The 12974-nt window shown below is 48.3% G+C and overlaps 5 protein-coding genes across 5 annotated transcripts; all 5 read left to right on the top strand.

The window, feature by feature from the left end:
* The first annotated feature begins 4004 nt into the window (after positions 1-4004).
* On the top strand, positions 4005-4631 carry LOC124644189 (histone H4). The gene has a single exon (XM_047183439.1). The coding sequence runs from the start codon at positions 4118-4120 to the stop codon at positions 4427-4429; it is 312 nt and encodes a 103-aa protein (XP_047039395.1). The 5' UTR covers positions 4005-4117; the 3' UTR covers positions 4430-4631.
* Positions 4632-5818: 1187 nt separating this feature from the next.
* LOC124644179 (histone H1-like) lies at positions 5819-7533 on the top strand. Its single transcript, XM_047183428.1, has one exon. The coding sequence runs from the start codon at positions 6274-6276 to the stop codon at positions 6997-6999; it is 726 nt and encodes a 241-aa protein (XP_047039384.1). The 5' UTR covers positions 5819-6273; the 3' UTR covers positions 7000-7533.
* A 143-nt stretch (positions 7534-7676) lies between these two features.
* LOC124644184 (histone H2A) lies at positions 7677-9684 on the top strand. Its single transcript, XM_047183433.1, has one exon. The coding sequence runs from the start codon at positions 8563-8565 to the stop codon at positions 8935-8937; it is 375 nt and encodes a 124-aa protein (XP_047039389.1). The 5' UTR covers positions 7677-8562; the 3' UTR covers positions 8938-9684.
* Positions 9685-10199: 515 nt separating this feature from the next.
* LOC124644186 (histone H2B) lies at positions 10200-11083 on the top strand. The gene has a single exon (XM_047183436.1). The coding sequence runs from the start codon at positions 10300-10302 to the stop codon at positions 10672-10674; it is 375 nt and encodes a 124-aa protein (XP_047039392.1). The 5' UTR covers positions 10200-10299; the 3' UTR covers positions 10675-11083.
* Positions 11084-11812: 729 nt separating this feature from the next.
* On the top strand, positions 11813-12411 carry LOC124644181 (histone H3). The gene has a single exon (XM_047183430.1). It carries the CDS (start codon positions 11929-11931, stop codon positions 12337-12339), a length of 411 nt encoding a protein of 136 aa, XP_047039386.1. The 5' UTR covers positions 11813-11928; the 3' UTR covers positions 12340-12411.
* The last annotated feature ends 563 nt before the right edge of the window (positions 12412-12974 follow it).

Raw genomic sequence — 12974 nt, 5'->3', positions numbered from 1 at the left:
CCTACACAAGGCGCGCGGGGGTGACCAGTACGACATGGTACTGGTCATTTGTGAGCAGACCACCGGCCCACACCCCATTTTCAAGATAAAATCGATCTGCTCGCTCACGGGCATTAAGGTTGAAAAGCCATACAAGTCCTCAATTGTAGGACAATGTCATAGATGCCAGCTGTATGGTCACAGCCAAGGCAATTGTTTCGCCCCGCACAGGTGCGTTAAGTGCCTAGGGGCCCATTCCACGGCGGACTGCCCCCGCCCCAAAGATGTCACGCAATGCACGGAGCCTCCAAGCTGCGTGCTTTGCGGCCAAGCGGGTCACCCCGCCAACTACAGGGGCTGTCCGAAAGCCCCCAAGTTAGCCCAAAGGAGGCTGGCCAAACGCCACAGCGCGCGGCAACAGAGGGAGAGTCCTTCGGTGAAGGCCTCCCAACCCCCTCCCGCCAGACTCAGCCCACAGAGACCGTCTCCATGGAACGCTCTCAATCACCAGAGAGCCTTCCCCTCCCTGCGTCCCACTGCAACCCCATCCATCCCGGGGTTAATGGACACCGCTGTCCCTCCCCCGGTTGCAGTTACCACTCCAACCTTGGTCGAGCGGAGAACCACCCCCGCCCCGACACCCATTGCACAAGCCCCAGGCCCAGTGCGCAATTCCCCTGCCCCCCCCAACGGGGAACGGGCAATAGATGTTATTTTCAACGCCTACAGAGCGTTTTTCACCCCTGCCGCCGATCGCATGGCGGCGGAAGTCAAGGCCGCGGGCAACAATGCCCAAAAACTCCTCGAAATTCTGGGTCGATACCCAGACATAGAACGGGCCCTAGGGGCACTTAATTACGACTAGTATGGATAGGTTCCATACAAGGTCGTGTTTCAAACCGCGTTCCCTAAAATTGGCCTACTTCAATGCAAATAGCATGAATGACAAGAAGGAGGAGATCGCAAACTTCCTTTGCGATCACCAAATTGACGTCTTCCTTATCCAGGAAACCTTTCTAAAACCTCATAACCGCGACCCCAGAATTGCTAACTACAGTCTAGTGCGCAATGATCGGTCGCGCGGTCCAGGCGGAGGCACTCTTATCTACTATAAGAATTCTCTGCACTGCATTCGATTAGACCCACCAGTCCTAGAATCAACTCTAGAAGTATCTCTATGCCGGCTAGGCATGACGAACCACCCGCCAGTGACAATCGTCTCTGCGTACATGGCTCCAAAAAAGGGGGAAACGGAAAATCACTCCCTTCTCATAAAGGACCTCACCACTCTCTTCGGCCTGAGCAACTCTGTTATCATAGCAGGAGACCTCAACGCCAAACACCCTGCCTGGAACAGCAGACTATCAAACCCCAGAGGTAAAGTTATTTTCAACCATAGTGGTATACTCCACTTTGATCCGATAGCCCCAATGGAGCACACCCACTTCCCTCATCTAACGACGCGTCAACCTGACGTTCTTGACATAGCTCTACTCAAGAACATTAACCTCAGGCTGAAGCAAATCGAAACCATCCACGAGCTTACTTCAGACCACAGGCCAGTATTAGTACACCTAGAGTCTCGAACGGGCCAAGACCCGGACGCTCCAACTCCTACCAGGGTGGTAACTGACTGGAAGAAAGTAAGCGAAAAGCTGGAATCTACCACGTCACCCCACCTGGATAAAATCCCCGATAATATTAGCTCAGTCGCGGACACGACGGTCGCAATCGACTCGCTAACAGAGCACGTGCAATCCATAATTGAGGATTGCTCACGGGAAGTCCCAGAGTTGAGTGATCAACGATGGAAACTGCCCGTCGACGTACGTGAATTGTTAACCGAGAAGAATGCAGCCACACGTGCCTACAGCGCCTTTCCCTGCGAGGAGAACAAAACCCACATGCGTAGATTGCAGCGTGCTGTCAAGACACGCATGGCGGAGTTACGTTCGAGCCGCTGGGACAAGACGTTGAGCGAACTTGAGCCTAATCACCTCGCCTTTTGGCAACTCCAAAGGAAGTTACGTTCCGTCGAGGACTATAACATTCCTCCCATCACCAGACCCGACAAAAGCATCGCCTTCGAAGATGCCGAGAAAGCGGAATGCCTAGCCAACAGCCTAGAGTCCCAATGCTCTCCCAGCTCACAACCCTTCGACCAGCGCCACCTCGAAAAGGTGAACGCAGAGGTCGAACGTAGAGCAGCCCTCCCACCCATTGATGACCCAGATGACCCCCTACCCCCCGTCACTGTAGACGAGGTAGAGGACATCATCAAAAACCTTCAGCCGAGGAAAGCTCCCGGCAGGGACGGAATCACGAACAAAGTCATCAAACTTCTCCCCGCCCAAATGATTGTTCTATTGGTAGCCATCTTCAATGGCGCCTTGAACAATAACATCTTTCCCCAAGCCTGGAAAGAAGCCACAGTCATCGGCATACCCAAACCAGGCAAACCTAAATCGGAGCCTTCGAGCTACAGACCGATCAGCCTCCTCACCTCTCTCGGCAAAATCTATGAGAGACTTATTCATAAGCGTCTCAAAGATTATGTCGAGAGAAAGAGCCTCATTCCTAACGAGCAGTTTGGATTTAGAAACCAACACTCGTGTGTCCACCAAGTGCACCGTATCGTTGAGGACGTAAGCGTTGGGTTCCAACGTAAACTCCCAACGGGGGTGCTCTTCTTTGACATAGCGAAAGCCTTCGACAAGGTCTGGCACAATGGCTTAATATATAAGCTATACCAACTAGGAGTGCCGGATCGTCTCGTACTCATCCTGCGAGACTTTCTGTCGAACCGCACCTTTCGTTACCGCATCGGCAAGTCACTATCTGACCCACACCCGATCACAGCGGGAGTCCCTCAGGGCTCTGTCATCTCCCCACTCGCCTTCTCGCTGTACACGAGCGATATTCCCAAGTCCCAAAAAGTTAAACTCGCACTCTTCGCTGATGACACGGCCATATACTATACAGGCCGTGACATTAAAACCATCACCCGAACCCTCCAGGAGGCAGTCAACAACTTAGCTGACTGGTTCAGGAAGTGGAGAATCGAAGTGAACCCGGACAAAAGCCAGGCGGTGCTGTTCAGTAGACCACGCCACAAGCCTGGCACTCCCCCCCCTGTCACCATGAACGGCAAGCCCATTCCTTGGAAAGAGCAAGCCAAATATCTAGGAGTAATCCTAGATAAACATCTCACGTTCGCTCCACACATCAAAGCGGCCCGCGGCAGAGCCGCCTTCGCTATGAGCCGCCTCTACTTCCTGACCAATGCGTCAAGTAAGTTAGCTCTTAAAGCTAAACTGCGCCTTTACACAGGAGTGATCCGTCCCATCATGACGTATGCGGGAGCCATCTTTGCCCACGCAAAGCCCCGCTTCATCCACAGAATGCAGACCCTGCAGAACAAGTATTTCCGTAGAATAACCGGAGCGCCCTTCTACGTTCGTAACGAAATGTTACACGTCGATCTTAAAGTGCCTACCGTGGCGCAATTTCTCAAACGCCTCACCAAGCGTCACTTCGACGGTGCAGTCAAGCACCGCAACCCACTGATCGTATCGGCCGTCCAATACGAACCTTCGCGGATGAGTAAACTCCGCCGGCCAAGACACACCCTGACCCTTCCTGACGACCCCATCACAGTGCTCCAAGAGAGCCGTAGGGACACTAGCACTCTCAGGAAACACAGACACATCCGGAAACTTCCGAAACCTCGCCGCCGAGGTACGCGTACGCGTAGAAAGTCAAACTCCCCCCCCCGACCCTTGCTTAGCCAGCCCGCGTAGCTGAGCGTTAAAGTTAAAACGCCCCTTAAACATGATCCAGCCTGTCCCTTTGCTGTAGTCAGCGACGCCCTAAGCCGAGGCTCGTACCCCACAGGGGGTGCCCTTAGCGCAGTCGCTTAGTTTATAAGCTTTTTTTGCCCCTGGCTGGAGGCCTTAAACTCTAGGCATCCACAGGGATTTGCCCGGTTAAGCAGTAAACAGCCTCCTAGGCTGAACTGCGAGATGCCATTCACAAAAACAAACGCGAAGCCGCTAGCCAGTACTCGTGCGGCACTCGATCGTGGTGCTTCGCTGTTCGTTCGTTGTGTTATCGTAAATTCTACAAACTAACCGAGAAGATGACCGGTCGCGGTAAGGGAGGAAAGGGTCTGGGAAAAGGAGGAGCCAAGCGCCACAGGAAGGTACTTCGTGATAACATCCAGGGTATCACGAAGCCCGCCATCCGTCGTCTGGCTCGCAGAGGAGGCGTGAAACGTATCTCCGGTCTGATCTACGAAGAGACTCGCGGTGTCCTCAAAGTGTTCCTCGAGAACGTGATCCGCGACGCGGTCACCTACACCGAGCACGCCAAGAGGAAGACCGTCACCGCCATGGACGTCGTGTACGCTCTGAAACGCCAGGGTCGCACCCTGTACGGTTTCGGAGGTTAGACCGTGTCTATCCGCCGCGGCCTACGTGTCGTCCGTCGACCAGCTATTCTACAGAACCTACACTATGGTGGACGCGGGTGCGTCGTGCGTTCGTGTACTCTCTATGTGTACACAGTAATGTATCGATTCATGCCTCGTTCAACCATACGTAGGTGCATGTAGATATGCGCCACATTAAAAAAAGGCCCTTTTCAGGGCCGCATACGATTCGATATTTTAAATATGTTTCTTTATCCAGAGTTCGTCTAAAAACGTACAACAACATACACACATATTCTTGGTGGGTCCTTAGTAGTAGCCACTAAATAAAAATAACTAAAAACGGTTTTGTTACATTATATACATACCTACATATTATAATATAGAATGTGGACTACTCGCTGTTACCTAGTAGCTACTTAGCTGTTGTGTGGAGAAAGGAAGAAGGGTAAATGAAATTAAAAACCGACATAACGTTGTAAGTATATTATGTGTGTAAGTATAAAATACATAGGTACTTGTACTAAAAGAATAATAAATGTTATATCCTATAGTAGGTAAATAAACTTAAACATAGGTAGGTACATACGTATTCTAGTAATATATTCGAACTACTATATTATACAATGTTTGTACCTCCTAATTCCTATGCTATTGCTATTGTTGTTGTTTTCTAAATTCACTCGTGCCCGCCGCGGCGCCGCACCGCAATCAATCCCGTCCGTAGTCGTCGCTGCTTGCTTGCTTGCTTGCTTGCTTGCTTGTTTGCTGGCTGGCTGGCTGCACTGCTGCCGTTGCCGTCGCCGCTGCCGCCTCTGCCGCCGCCGCCACAGCTGCTGCCGCTGAAAAATGCCGTCGGAGTATGTTATTCACTAGCGTAGGTATTATCATATTATACAGGTCTGTACATAATAATCAACGTCAAGTAGGTAAATACATCACATCATACCTAGGTGTAGTCTCGATGTTTTCGATTTATTTATGTACTACCGATGCAGGTAATAAATAGAAAATCAATAAATAACAACAAGAACGACGAACCGACGGACTCACGGACCAAGTTGGGAGTTCGCCGTCGTCGCCGTGTCTTCGAATGCGCGGCGTTAGGTAGGTACTCTGTGCGGTGCCTGCGGGAGGACGGTGCAGCGCAGGCTGCTACCCGTCCTGACCTGTCGAAGGGCACTTTTCTCTTTCGATAATAAACAAGAAGAACAAAGCAAAATATATTACCGATTGGTTGCACGTCCTGGACGCGGAGCCTCGAGACCGTCCTTAGCGGACGCGGAGCTCGCCGTGTTTTACGACGCTTCACTTTTAGGTCGATAATGCGTTCGCGTAACTGGCGAATATCGACGGGGTCCTGTTACCACACAAGTTCGATATCCTCCTTGTTGGCGGGTCGACCTCGATCGTCACTCGCTATCACTTTTATAGAGAAAATAACATTTTGAACTGGACCCACTGGTGCCTCGGTAACCAGCCGCCGAAATAAACAACCGCCCCGGTTCCTATTATGCACTATTCGCGTTCGCACAGGCGCCACGACCTCGTCAAGTTCATGTATTATCCTAATCCGATCGCTGTACGCGTCCGCCGCGACGATAAACATTGGAAAAATTTGTTTTATTAGATACGTGTTAGTGAAAACTTTCGAGCCTCCCAAAGAGAAATCCGCCCGCGACACAGAGGCGCTCGTTACGGTAAAGTTTCGTCGTCGTTCGGCGTACGCGTTCGAAATTTGAAAAACCTATAAGTGGCGACATCTAAGTCTCTCACTAAACTACTACCCAAGTAACTTGTTGTGTATTACACTTACTATATAGTTCGTGTGTACGTGTTGGTGTTGATCTCGTGCGTTGTAAACAATGGCAGACACAGCAGTCGCAACCGAAGCTCCGGCTCCAGCTACACCGGCGAAGAAGCAGGCGAGGCAGGCTGGCGGTGCGAAGAAGCCGAAGGCGAAGCCCACCCATCCTAAAACATCTGAGATGGTAAACAGCGCTATCAAGGAGATGAAGGAGCGCAGCGGATCTTCGCTGCAGGCGATCAAGAAGTACATCGCCGCTCAGTACAAGGTAGACGCTGAGAAACTAGCTCCGTTCATAAGGAAATACCTGAAGAGCGCCGTCGAGTCTGGCGCTTTGATCCAGACCAAGGGCAAGGGAGCGTCCGGTTCTTTCAAGCTCGAATCGAAATCTGCCGCCGCCAAGAAACCAGCGGGCGCTGCGCCCAAGAAGGCCGCGGCCTCCGCAGCCACGAAGACCAAGAAGGCTACCGCTTCAGCTGCCGGAGCCAAGAGCAAGAAGGCCGCGGCCGCTGCTGCATCTGCGTCCGCCGCATCGGCTTCGCCCTCCAAGGCGAAGTCGTCCGCCGGCGCTGCCGCTAAGGACAAGAAGGCCGCCGCCGCTAAGAAGAAACCGGCGCCCAAGAAGGCCGCCGCTCCGGCCAAGGCCAAGGGAGGCGCCGCACCTAAGGCTAAGAAGACCGCGAAGCCGCCTACAAAGAAACCTAAGGCACCCAAGCCGAAGAAGGCCGCCGCCACCCCTAAATCGAAGCCGGCAGCCAAGAAAGCGTCCGCAGCCAAGAAGTAAACATCTGACGCGCGGCGTTCCCGGTTTACCGGCGACGCGAAACGCGGCGACGGAAGCGGCAGCCGGCGCGGACGTTGCGCCGGCTCGGTTCGGGCTCGGCTCGGCTCGGCCCGGCTCAGCACGTCCATCCACAACATCCGTGCAGCGCGCTGTCAATGTGATGTGATGTGTGTGTGTGTGACGGTGGCAAGTGTGCGCTTGTGTAGTGGAACTAAACACCATCCACCCACCTTGTGTACCTACTACACCACATCGCTCGGATCGTGGTCGACGTCGACGTCGCCCGCCGTGAACCGTGCGCGCTCCTCACAGCCAAGCTAGCCTGCATCGCTTACGTTCGAAGCGTACATCGTCGTCCTCGGGAAGTAGGGCGCTGCGCGCTCGCTCACAGTGTCTCGAGTCTCTGTCAACAACAACAACAACAAATGAAGAAAATCAAACGGCGGCAACAAGATGCTCAGCGGGAGTGTACGCGCTCTCAAACGCGGCGCTCGTAGAGCGCTTCAAAAAAACAGCCCTTTTCAGGGCTAACAATACTATCATGAATATTATTCGTTTCTCATATAAACAGACAAGTCAAAAACGTATCAAATAACTAGGTGCCTACCTAACTAACCATTAAACACGCACGACGCACACACATTAGATATATAATTATCAAGAAAATCTTTATTGCGAACTAAGTATGTAGGTACAAAAGATCTTATATATTGAAAAAGACAAGTACATATAAATGTGTATTAAGCATATAGTTTGACATAAGGTTCCTATGTTACCTACTTACAAAACAATACATAACTTAAATACAACTCACTAGAATTACGTACCTACAAAAACACATACATAATGTAATAAGTAAATAATTATTTACTTATATATACATATATAATTTTACTACGCTAGGGCTAGGTTGTTTGTTATGTGTGTTACACTTGCATACCTGATCGGAAAGAAAAACACTTTCACAACACTTGTTTACATAAACACTGTGAAATACACGACACAATAATGATCGAAGCGTACGAATAATTAATCAAAACAATATAAATCAATCTAATCCCGTCAAAAACAGAGAACAACAAAGTGAAAAAGCGCGCGCTTCATTCGAATCTGACAGTACTGCCTCCGTTTTCCGCGCGAAATGCAAAAGAAAGCCTAAGGACAAAGACAATTTGAAAAAATATATATATTTTTTTTTTTATGTTATACATGTATGTAGTGTAGGTATGTGGTGTTTGGCTCCTTTTTTTTTTTTTTTTTTTTTTTTTTTCTTTTCTGTTTGATAGTGGCATCTCGCAGCTCAGCCTAGGAATAGAATTATTTTCGTTTGTTTTATTATTATTTTTTTATTTTTTGTCCACGTGATCGCGCTTGCGCGTTTTGCGAGTTACACTCGCCCGTTCGTCGCTACATACCCCTCCCACTTAGTGAGACGCGCCGGTCGAGTATATAAATGCCGCGGACGCCCGGATTTAAAAATTAGTTGTTCACTCGACTGTCGTCGCGCTCGCACTCAGAGCGTAACTTGGTGATTTTCCGTGATATTCTTAACCAATCTTGACAATGTCCGGTCGTGGTAAAGGTGGCAAGGTTAAGGGGAAGGCAAAGTCCCGGTCCAACCGTGCCGGTCTACAGTTCCCCGTGGGACGTATCCACAGGCTGCTGCGTAACGGTAACTATGCAGAGCGCGTCGGTGCCGGAGCGCCTGTCTACTTGGCCGCCGTGATGGAGTACCTGGCCGCTGAGGTTCTCGAGTTGGCCGGTAACGCGGCCAGAGACAACAAGAAGACCAGGATCATCCCGCGTCATCTGCAACTGGCCATCCGCAACGACGAGGAATTGAACAAGCTCCTATCCGGCGTGACCATCGCTCAGGGTGGTGTGCTGCCTAACATCCAGGCCGTGCTGCTGCCCAAGAAGACCGAGAAGAAGGCTTAAGCGTTGCTTCGATGGGATAATATTGTGTGGTGTATACATGCATGCGCGCATTCATTCGCGCCATGCACTCGTATACCTATTGCAATATTGTATCGCGTCGGACGCGCTGAGCTCGTCGCCCTCGTATGCAACACACATACAAACAAAAGGCCCTTTTCAGGGCCACAATATGATTCGTCGATACATAATCCAATGTTAAAAAAAGACAGTTTCTTTATCAGTGTCGTCTCAAAACGTACAAGTACAACGCTGTAGACTAGGCATATTAATTACGTGTGCTAGGATGTTACTCGTCACTGCGCTGCGCCGTGATAATTCTTAGGTTAGGTACATGTTACATACCTTCATTTGCTGCTGCTGCCGCCGCCGCCGCCGCCGCTGCGTAGCCGCGCGCGCTATCGCCGCGCGGCGCACCACCTCGCTGCAGGCGCGCCGTGCTTTGCCTTTCCACGTTACCTGTACAAATTATGTAAATTCATTTATTTATTTATTTATTTAACAGTTTATGTACACATAAATACAGACAAGAATAAATAATAGATTTGAGAGAATTGTACAAGGGCACAGCTTATCTCACAAGAAATTTCTTCCAGCAGGCCCGTTATGGGAGTGTTAGAATTGAAAAGAGATACAGATAGACTGTGTAAAAAGAAAGAAGATATAACCAATAAATAATCACTAACATTAACTACTTAAATACATATACAAACACACATTCATTGAAATAATAATAAAAACATAAGATAATATGTTTCAATTATTCCTACACATATAACACTGATTTTTATTAATAGCAAGGAAAACCTAGGTACTGTTTGCTGAATAACGTAGGCCTACATAATATGTGTTTGTTACTCATAATCGGTCCAGTTGTTTTTGAGTTTATATATTATTACAAACAAATTTTCATCATTTATATATAGGTAATATTTCCTGTATTATAGATATATATTATCTAATGAATGTATGTATGTATGTATGTATTTAAGTATGTACATTACACAATTGTACATTTATCTGTGAAAATGTATGATGTGTTTAATGCATAATTACTGTATTCATTTTCTACAAGCGAATGTTCTCTACATCTCGTCGTGCAAGCGTCCTCCCCACTCCTCCACTCTCCCTCCCCTCCCGCCCCCCGACCCATTGCCCCACCGCCAGTTTTTCGACGTTGAAAGGGCTACGATTGGTCCGCCGGTTCGTCGATTACGGAGCGGATGCCTTGGTGTTTGCGCCGCCGGCTGCCGCATATATAGAAGTGTTCATATCGCGACGTCGTTTTATATTGCTGTCGAACTCCGTTCCGTCAGCACTATACCCGCTCTCGCTCTCGTCTAGTATTGTGTTTTAACAACAACAATGCCGCCCAAGACAAGTGGTAAAGCCGCCAAGAAATCTGGCAAAGCCCAGAAGAACATCTCCAAAACCGACAAGAAGAAGAAGAAGCACAAGAGGAAGGAGAGCTACGCCATCTACATCTACAAGGTGTTGAAGCAGGTGCACCCCGACACCGGTATCTCCAGCAAGGCCATGTCGATCATGAACTCGTTCGTGAACGACATTTTCGAGCGCATCGCCGCCGAAGCTTCCCGTCTCGCCCACTACAACAAGAGGTCCACCATCACGTCGAGGGAGGTCCAAACTTCCGTCAGGCTCCTGCTGCCCGGTGAGCTCGCCAAGCACGCCGTCAGTGAAGGCACCAAGGCCGTCACCAAGTACACCAGCTCTAAATGAGCGGCCGGCAGCTAGCGAAAGCAGCCGCCGACGCCTCCTCGTGACCGCCGCGTTTGTGGACGACGTCGCCGTGTCGTGTCGTGTCGCCGAGCCAGTGTTTGTTGTTCGCGTGTGTTCCGGGTGTGTGCGCCATGGTGTTTTATGCGAGTGTTGATCGATTGCGTCGTCGTGTGGGTTTACGTATATATATACACATAGGTATCTTACTTACCTATTTATTATGTACGTACGCGCACACGCACGGGCGCTTATCGAGATGCATTTCGATAACCACGCCACCAGACGCCACGAACCGCCGCCACGTCGAAAATCTGGCCACGAGCACGCACGCACCGACTGCACCGCACCGCCGCACCGCCACAGGGGATGGCTGGATAACAAAACAAAAGGCCCTTTTCAGGGCCACAAATGTAATCATGTGAAAGATGATAATTTCACGTTTCTTGAATCAGATGCTCGTCAAAACGTAGTTTATTTACACACAGTATATTACTACTGCCTAATAAATATATAAGAGGTATATTGAGTATATCGCATACACACAAACAAATTTTCGCAGCTAGACATACAACAAAGTATAGGCAATATAACAGATAGGAGTACAGAATAATACTATTATTATAGATACATGATCAATATTGCGATACACAGACACCTAGTACTTACGTATTCCATTGAAAAATGATGTTGCAAATAAATAAATAAATGAATGAAGAGTTTTTACACGGACGGACAAAGTCAAAATTCGATATTAAACAAACGAACGTATATAAATACATAAATAATATACCCTACCTCCCTATAAAACCATACTGCCTGTGTGATACATATTATGTATAGATCTGCACCTATAGCATTATTTTCTTCCTAACGTTACACAGTTATCATAAAATACATACTAACAACAACATAGACGAATAATATAAAAAATATAATACTGTATATATATTATATATACAATAAATAAGTATATAAATAAATCCGAATAGGATAAAAATTATAAAATACAACTTCTTTTTCTTTTTTAACGTTTTGTTGATTTCGGAAATTTTCGCGCCAGACAGAGACAGAGGGCGCTAGTCGCTCGCTCAGTCACCCAGTACAGTACGTACAGTATAAATAGAGGCGACGATCGCTTCTGGATTTTTATTCTCTCACGCACGTTCGAACCGTAGAGGTCCGCTCGTTCACGATCAGTTTTCTCGTCATTATTGTTGTGTTTGTACAGTCAGTTCGCTGTTGTATTGTCTAATAATGGCACGTACTAAGCAGACCGCTCGCAAATCCACCGGCGGTAAGGCGCCGAGGAAGCAGCTCGCCACCAAGGCGGCGCGCAAGAGCGCACCGGCCACCGGCGGAGTGAAGAAGCCCCATCGCTACAGGCCCGGCACTGTGGCTCTCCGTGAGATCCGTCGTTACCAGAAGAGTACAGAGCTGTTGATCCGCAAGCTGCCTTTCCAGCGTCTCGTGCGTGAAATCGCCCAGGACTTCAAGACCGATCTCCGCTTCCAGAGCTCCGCTGTTATGGCACTTCAGGAGGCCAGCGAGGCTTACCTCGTCGGTCTCTTCGAGGACACCAACTTGTGCGCTATCCACGCCAAGCGTGTCACCATCATGCCAAAGGACATTCAGCTCGCTCGCAGGATCAGAGGCGAACGTGCTTAAGGTGTCCCGCGCTTGATCAACGGTTGACCGGCGGTGCGCGCTCACACTAAAAAGGCCCTTTTCAGGGCCACATATGATTCTGACAGTTGAAAATGTTTCTTTACATCGGACGTGTCTTAAAAACGTAGCAACAACACACATTCATCTTTGTACTAACTAACTAACTAACTAACTAACTAACTAACTAACTATCTATCTATCTACGTACTTACTTACGTACGTACGTACGTAAGTACATACATACATACATACATACATACATACATACATACATACATATACATCCAAAAATAAATAAATAAATAAATACATACATACATACCTACCTACCTACCTACCTACCTACCTACCTACCTACCTTTCATGTAATTTAATTTAATACCTACTATAGTAGCGTCATGACGATGCCCCCGGGATAAGGTTTTGGAAAACACTCTGTATGAATTTATTTTGTCAAAATTTAAGCTGCTTACATTATTATATATATCACAGTCCTATATATATATATATATAAATAGATAGATAGATAGATAGATGGATAAAAAGCATGTAATATATATGTATATATACTTTTTATTTTTATTCTTAAGATATATTTTCATTCATTTATTAGGTTACTATTATCAAAGTTATGA

The sequence above is a fragment of the Helicoverpa zea genome, chromosome 29 (genome assembly GCF_022581195.2).
Source record: "Helicoverpa zea isolate HzStark_Cry1AcR chromosome 29, ilHelZeax1.1, whole genome shotgun sequence".
NCBI lineage: Eukaryota > Metazoa > Arthropoda > Insecta > Lepidoptera > Noctuidae > Helicoverpa > Helicoverpa zea.
The sequence above is the reverse complement of the archived record's forward strand: the minus strand, read 5'-3'. Positions and strand labels throughout refer to the sequence as shown.